General features: G+C 35.8%; 1 protein-coding gene across 1 annotated transcript; it reads right to left on the reverse strand.

The window, feature by feature from the left end:
- Window positions 1-5812: 5812 nt before the first annotated feature.
- On the reverse strand, window positions 5813-6751 carry LOC102833557 (olfactory receptor 52E4-like). The gene has a single exon (XM_006870319.1). It carries the CDS (start codon window positions 6749-6751, stop codon window positions 5813-5815), a length of 939 nt encoding a protein of 312 aa, XP_006870381.1.
- Window positions 6752-8908: the final 2157 nt, after the last annotated feature.

Consider the following 8908-nt stretch of genomic DNA (forward strand, 5'->3'; position numbering starts at 1 on the left):
ACAGCACTTAACAGCAACATTATATTTTAATCTGTTATATTTCAAATATATTATAAGAATAAAGGTAAGACTCATTTGACTCATTCCTTTAGGGTGATCTTTGGTAAAATGATGAAATGGCGGATCAAGCCAATGATATATCATTTCATATAAACTGTAAGTGATATGTTTGGACTTCTGACAGAAAGAAAGTAAAGTCCCTCCATCACTGAGTCCTGAAGTCATAGAACAGAATTAAGAAAAAATGTCTGCCTTGTAGAAATGTAAGAATTAGATCCTAGATTAGGCAGCAAGGTATTTAAGTTGATTTCCATTCTTTCTCTTTCCCTGTTCTCCTCTTTCTCATTACCATTTAGAATTCTTCAGTGCATCTGTTAGCCCTTATCTGTAAACATCTAGGAGGATTTCCAGTTTCTTTCCACTAATCTCTTCTTTTGCTACTTTGATGAATCTGGGGGAGCGTCCTAGAATGTGTAATCTTCATCTATAGTTGTCCACAAGGTTGGTGGTTCAAACTCACCAGCTGTTCCTTGGAAACCATATACAGGATCTCTAATTGTTGGAGCAGACTTGATGGCACTTAACAACAACAACAAAAAGAGATATCAATATTCATTATTATAAAGTTGTGCTAAATATGATGGCATGGCATTGCCACAAGGATGGAAGAGTAGCTGAGTAAGACAACTGTGTGAATCTATAAACAGTTCCACTTATATACTGATCTTTGATTTCCAAAAAGGTGTCATGCAATAAATATTGCTACATCAGTTTGAATGAAGTCCTGGTGTGGTGCTGTGGGTTAATGCACCAGACTGCAAAGCCATTTGAACTGCAAGGTTGGCGATTCAAGCTCACCAGCTGCTCTTTGGAAACCCTACACAGGGCTGCTATGGGTCAGAATCAACTCGATGGCACTTAACAACAACAACAACACATCAGTTTGATATTCACATATAAATTTTTTTCTCTATTCTATGTGGAACAAAAATCTATTCTATGTGGAACATTAACCTAAATATAGAAAGTGGAATTAAAAAAAAAAATGTTGATGGTAACATAGGAGGTGTACTCATGCTATTATATTATGCAAAGATTTCTTCAAAAGAATACAAAAGACATTAATTTTAATGAGAAATAATAAATTGGATTTCATTTGAAGTAGATACTTGAATTCATAAGAAGACACAATTAAAAGAGTGAAAAGGTAATTCACTTGATGGGGGAAGATGCTGTACAGCTTGATAAGAAAAAACACAATTTTGAAAAACGTATGCTCTAAAAAAGAACATCTAAATGGCCAATAGCCATAAGAAAGTTAAAGATGTATGGAAGCACTTAGTTCAAAAGACTAATGAAATATGCAAAAGTCAGTCTCCACTACTCTGAGACCATAAAAACTTAGACAGAATCCAGATACCACTTCTGACTGCTCTGAAAGGGATCACAATAGAATTTCCTTAATAGAGTAGGGAGAAAAAATGTCAAACAAAATTAAAAATAATTTAAATGGCTAGGCTTATTGGTGAGATCGAGACTAGTGGAATACCTGAGACCATGGCCTTCAGATATTTTTCGGGTCTGGAAATGACCTTCCCTCATGGCGCATTTTTCAGTCAAGCTGTAACACTAGGGAGGTATGCAGACCTCAGTATAATCAACCATTTGACATCAGCATTTGCCCAAAGACAAAGTCTGGAATGAATAACCGGGAATTAATAGAAACAGGAATCATTGGAATGAAGTAGGATAAATGATATGATATTGTGGGAATTGAAATCAATGACATGAAGCAAAATGTATCTGAGCCATTTAATGGAAAACGAATTTGCTCTGTAAGCCTTCACCTAAATCACAATAAAACTTTTTTTTTTTTTAAATACACACACACTCCATCACAAACAAACACACACACTTAGAAAAAATTTATGGGGTACCGGTATGCAGTAGTTGAAATACTCATATATATAACTCGTAGAGATGGAGAAAAGTATATAATTTTGGAAAATTATTTTACACAGTCTACTAATGCTAAACATGTACACTACCTGACACCCAACATTTCTGGCCTTGAGAGTTATATTGATTGAAAATGACCTTGAAATTATACGTACAAGAATATTCATACTCGTAAAAAATCAGGTAAAATATAAATGCCCATCCAGGGTAGATAATTGAATATTATATTTCTGTGTCATGGAATACTATAGAAAGTAGCAAACTACACCAATATATGAAGCCAAGTAATAAAGTATTGCTATAGAATCATAGAAACTTTATAAAACAAAAATGTCAAAATGTGAAACCATTGTTTCTCAACATAGGTTGTGCTCTGAAGGCAATATTTCTAACTCTCCCACCCTACCCTAGATTCCTGGTGTGGGTCTATAGTATAAACATTGGACTGCTAACTGCAAGGTCAGCCGTTCAAACTTATCAGCCACTCTCAGAAACTCTATACAAGATCACTGTTAGTCAGAACTGACTCAGTGGCACCCAACAGCAACAATAATGCTACTCTGAACAATTCTGCACTCTGTCTGATTTACTTGATGTCAAACAGAAGTTTTGGCAACCTTGACAGACTCAAATAATGTTCATTTTAAAGGGTCTTTGAGTTCCAAGAAGAAAAACACTAAGCAGGAGCATTGCTGTACTGTAAAAAAAAAAATCTCTCAGCTCAATATTCCTAACTTTTTCTCAACAATGCAGATTTCAATTTTCTTAAACTTTTCTTAATAAGCCCCCACGATCATTCTATGTCCTTCAAGAATATCTATCAATATCATCTCTTTTTAATACCCCCAAACAATCACCACAACTTTCTGAACTGGCCTCTCTGCTTTGAATTTAAAGGCCCAGTAGATCCCCGCAGAAGCCTTTATTTTGAATGGACCTTCCTGTCTGGATCATGTTAGCCAACACTCATCCTTGGTTCTATTCATTCTGCAGAATCATTTTTAATAGCTCCAATGTTGGTTAAAAGACTGATGGAAAGATCAGGTCTTTGAGCTATCTTTGGCACCTATTGAGGCTAAAACTTGCTGAGATCAATTGAAGATGAGGAATAATGTGAGATCCCAATTTCAGTAGCTATTACATCACTGGTTATTTTGTGATCTTCTTCCAATTATTATTGGACTTAACCCAGTTTCTTTATTAATTGATGTTGTTTGTCTTCCCAATCTTCCTTAAAACCCTTGATCCATCTAAAATCTGTTGCTTTATGTGGAATTGCTGTTGTAGTTAAGTTATATGGGATAGTATTCTATAAACTTGTTGAGAACCATCAATGACTTAGAAAGATGTCCACTTTAGTTTCATTAAAAGTTTTATATCAGCCCCTTGATTTTCTGTTTTTTTCTCACATGACACAAAAAGTATCCTTTTTTTAAAAAAATGGCACCATGATGAGACCAAGGCAAGTGTACTACTGAGATTACTTGTATGTAGCCGTTTACTAATCACAGAAACATGTTTAAGTATATTTTGTTTGGGATAAACCAGTGCATGTAAGAATTGGAACTCTACTAGCAATAATTTTTTACTGACTCTTATACACCCACACGAGTGATTCTCAAAGGCATAATTCTGAGTGAGAGATGACTCACATAAGGTACATACTACATAATTTAATTTATCTGAAATTCATAACCTATCCAAGTTACCATAATAAAATAAGAAAAATTATGAATTTTGAGAGATAATTACTTTAGAGGTATGAAGGCCTCCTATGGATTAATGGTAATATTTGGTGTGAGTGGTGATTACATAAGTTTAGGGTATTTCTTAAAATGCGCAGGTCCCCAGGAAAATATTTTTTGTGGGACTTTACCCTATATCAATAATTATAAGCACCCAATATTAGTATTCCAGCACCATCTTGCAGCTCAGTCTTCAATGATTCCATGAAACAAATACTACACAGTTATCAAAGCACTCTGCTTTCCAGACCACCACTCTAAAATCAAAAGCACAAAAAGGACCTTGGATAACCCCATAAGTGTGAGTCCTAGAGCTCCTTGGACTGCAGAGTAGAGGAGGGGTGGAAAGTATCCACAGGATAGTACTGAAAGGGACAAACAGGGACAAGGATCCAGGGAATTTCTATCTGGGGTCACAGTGCCCTGACCAAATGTAAGTTACCCAAGCCAGATAACACTGCATTCATGAGTTAGTCCCAGCCACAAGAGGAAAAGCTCAGCAAAGGTATTCCAAAGTGCAGGATCCTGTTTGCCCAGTAATGCATAGATTTATATACTTGCAAAAAATTATCCAGTAGTATATCTAAGATTCTTTTTCTTTTCTATATATCTATCTTATTTTAATTTTGAGAAAGCAAACAAAACAAGAATAAACAAACAAAAAAAAAAACCAACCATCAGTTACTAAGTACCTATAAAGTAAGTAACAGGATGTTGTTGTTAATTGTTGTCGAGTCGATTCAGACCCATAGCGACCCTGTACAGGGAGGGTTTCCGAGGCTGTAAATCTTTACGGGAGAGGACCACCTCATCTTTCTCCCGCGGAACCGCTGGTAGTTTCAAACTTCCGACCTTGAAGTTTGCAGCCAGATTCGTAACCACTACGATACCAGAGATGTTAACACTAGCCAAATATACGCCATTGACTAAAAATATATATATATTCTAATGACTTGGATATTGATGCTCATCTGATAAGTCAGAAGTACAAGCTAAAAAAGGGCTAGATGCTAACTTTATACATAGTGAATACATGTACAGATAAGTAAGTTTCTGAGTCTCAGAGTAATTACTATCTAGAATATTACATTTGATCTTTGACAATGTAATTGACATGTGTGGGGATTCACACATTTGAGGGTGTCCTGAGATACACATTGATGTGTCTATGAATGTTACACTCTCTATACACATACACAAACAAACATCTACACACAGAGGAATCCACTTTGAATAATAGGTCACTTATGGAAAGATCTTCCTAGATGTGATAAGCCCAGAAATATTCCACACAGTGCTACATTGTCAGGAGGAAATTGCCTCAAATTATTTTCTCCTTATTTTACTTCTAGGATTTATGTGTGGTGTTGTAGGATAATCACTGCACTGCTAACCACAAGGTCTGAAGTTCAAATCCACCAGCTGCCTCACAGAAATGTTATACATGGTTGCTATAACTTTGAACTGATTTGATAGCGCTTAACAACAACAGCAGGATCTATTAGTATATCATATAATTAAAAAATCATAAAATTAAAATTTATTTTTATTTTTTTATTATATGATATTAAAAACAATTAATAAAGTAATGGAAGAATATGCCAAAAGTTTTAAAAACCTGTGCTCCTTGATGTTGATATATATATAATTTAAAATATAGTCAACAGCATTAACTATCTGTAAAAAAATATTGTTGTTAAGTGCTGTCTAGTCAATTACAATGCAAAGCAATCTTGTACAGGGCTCCTGAGAGCACTTGGTGGTTTTGAACCACAAACTTTGTATTTTGCAGTCCAGTGTTTACCTTAAAGCACCAAATCAGGAGTCGAAACATTTTATTCCACATGATCATTTCTACCAAACCTTGCTCTGTAGTGGCTGAACAGAAAAATATAATCATAAGAAACCTTATAAATATGTTGTATTCAGAAAGGTTCACAGTGAGTTTTTTCTAACAATCACATTATGTGGTTTGTAGTGGCTGTCTAGAGAAATTATGAATAGCAGTATACTAAGGTCAGGGACTTTTTGTCATTGCAAGACTCTTTAGTGGAGAAACACAGTATCGTTACTCTTGAGTAAAATTCATATTTTAGAGACAATTTGTGCTAGTCCTTTTTTAAAAAGATACTTGAAACCTTCTCCCGAATCTGCTTAGTCCTGACCCCATAGATCACAGGATTGAGGGCAGGTGGAACAACAACATACAGATTGGCCAAGAGAATGTGAATGTATCCAGGAATGTTCTTGCCAAACCGGTGGGTCATGAAGGAAAAGAGAGCAGGTATGAAGAAGACTAGGATTACACAGATGTGGGAGCCACATGTATTAAGTGCTTTGAGTCTAGCATCTCTAGAAGGAAGGCTGAACACAGCCCCAAGTATTCTCACATAGGATATGGCAATCAAAATCACGTCAACAAACACTGTAGATACAAGAATTAAACCAAATATCATGTTTACCTTTATATTAGCACAAGCTAGCCGAGCAATTCCCATATGCTCACAATATGTGTGGGGGATTATATAGTGTCCACAGAAGGGAAGTCTCAAGATAAGAAACACCAGAGGGATAATCAAAATGAAATTGACACCAAACACCACCATGAGGATAAGACCAATGGTTCTGTTAGTGAGAATCAGGCTGTACCGGAGAGGGTTACAAATGGCAACATAGCGATCAAAGGCCATGGCAACCAGCAGAACAGTCTCCATTGCAGTGAATAGATGAATAAAAAACATCTGGGTAACACAACCCCCAAAGTCAATCTCTCTTAAGTTAAACCAGAAGATGCCCAACATCTTGGGGATAGTGGCTGTGGATAGGCCCAAGTCAGTGGAGGCCAAAATTGCCAAGAAGTAAAACATGGGCTGATGAAGGCTGTTTTCATTCTTGATGACAAACAAGATTGTGGTGTTCCCCACAAGAGCAATCAAATACACAGAGCAAAAAGGGAACCCGATCCAAATGTGCATCTCTTCAAGGCCTGGAACCCCCAACAGCAAGAAAAAGGAGGGGTGGAACTTGGTGTCATTTGAGTGGTACATCTCTCTGTGTTCTTTTGTAATCTGAGATAAAACAAAAATATGCAAATGACATCAAATAAAGAAAGTACAATACATTTGTAGCAGAGGAAAATTATGAAGGAGACATATCAGTCTTTGAAGTCTGAATAAATTTAAACCTTCAAAAACATTAATATACTTCCTATAAATACAGTAAACAAATCTAAAGTTTCTGATTTTATTTCTTGATATTATTTTAGGGTGATATTTTAGGGTGATACAATGTCTACATTATTGATATTATTTTAGGGTGATACAATGTCTTCCATCAAGATCCCAGGTCTTTCAGATTTATATTCTTGGTGCACCTGTATATCATCAGGTATACAAGAGATATAAGAGATTTGAAGTAAAATAAAGCATGTCAACTAGATAATTCTGATGCTAGTATCATTTAAAATATGGCCATGAAGGTGCTCCTTGCTCCCAAAGTGATATTTAGGTAGAAACATGAATGAAATATGGGGATGATTTATTTTAATTTATTAATGAAAATTACATATGCTTCAAATATAGAACTGCATTTTAAAATTACATTCCAGAAAGAATACTCTTTCATTTCAGTGATAGTGCATATGGGAGGGCTGGTGGCTCTGCTCTGACTGCTAGCTGTAAGGTCAACAGTTCAAATCCACCAGCCACTCCACTGGAAAAAGACAAGGCTTTCTGCTCCTGTAAAGATTTATAACTTCATAGACCATTTACAGAGTCTCTATGAGTCAGAAATGACTGGAGGGCACCTAACACCGACAAGGATTTTAGGGAAATCAGTTACACTGTATCTGAGAATTCTGTAAGCACGAGTGTGAAGAGGAGTAAAGGAGGGAATCGAACTATTCATCTTTGTTATTTTCTTCTTTTTCCACACTAAGTGGCTAATATGGTTTGTTATAGCTCACTGTTTAGGAGATGCCCTGAGCTTCTAGAGAGAATTGAGTAAATGGGAAGATAAAGGAATTACTCACTTCCAAAGCCTTTTTCAAGATTTCAATTGGAATTTACTCTAAATTTCTCTCTGAGAAAAAAAGTACCTTGTATTAAAGACACCCCTTGGTTACTTTTCAGAAAACTTACATTAAGAAGAAACACAATAGGAGAATTTTTCCTTACTCAAAACATGCAAACAGCACCTACCTTATGCTTTAGTTACATGGTCTGAAACTCTCCTGTTCATAGCAGATCAGACCTGATTCTAGGGGTGTCTTGATAGGTCACTATTTCTCAGATTGCCTGGCTCAAATTGCTGATTCATTTTTTCCAGAGCCCAGCCTTAAACATTACCATCTGCCTTAGCCACTATCAGACAACTGCAATGTCTCCTCTTCTGACTTCATTCTGTGTGACTGGAAGGTTCTTCATCTTGAAAGAAAATAGTTAATCCTCCTGTGACTACATCTCTGAACCAAGGGATATTCTACTAGTTTCTTCTCTGACCTAACCCTGAGCTTTCAAAAATATATTAGATTGAGTTCCAATAACAAATTATAATTGAAATAGTATACTATGACATGTAGAAATGATTACAAATATAAAAATAATGAATATAATTAGAAAAATAACAAGTATAAAGTCAATGGTATGCATACGTAGTAATATAAAGCACTGAGTGTGAAGGCTTCAAGACTTTCTTTGACATTCCAACTGTGGGCTAAGTGAGGAGACATGTCCCTACATCACATGTATCGAGATTTCTAGAACCTTGAAAATTAAAAGAAATTCACAGAGAGCAGTAGCCGGTTATCCAATCCCCTAGCATATATTGCATTCTGAAACCAAATAGTCTAGCATCCATTCTTCTAGGCTCCCACAGCAGTGTGAGCTGGCAAAAGCAGCTCTAATCTGCTATGCCATCCTTTAAAGCTCAGATATTTCTTCTCATGTACTTTTTACTCATACCAAATAAATTAGGTTCCTATGGTACAGATGACATCAAAGACAGGCAGGTTTACCAAAGTTCACAACAGAGTGACTGATATAAAGAGGCTTGAAATCCTTCTGTATGCATGGGTTACTAAACAGAACACAGAAAATTGAGAATTCAGTGAGAAATGGGAGTATAAGACAAATGGAAGAAATAACAGAAAACTTAATAATTTGCTGTCATATATAATATGATGGGATGCATTCAACACTAAAGAC

Source organism: Chrysochloris asiatica, unplaced genomic scaffold (genome assembly GCF_000296735.1).
Source record: "Chrysochloris asiatica unplaced genomic scaffold, ChrAsi1.0 scaffold00140, whole genome shotgun sequence".
In the NCBI taxonomy this organism is placed as follows: Eukaryota; Metazoa; Chordata; class Mammalia; order Afrosoricida; family Chrysochloridae; genus Chrysochloris; species Chrysochloris asiatica.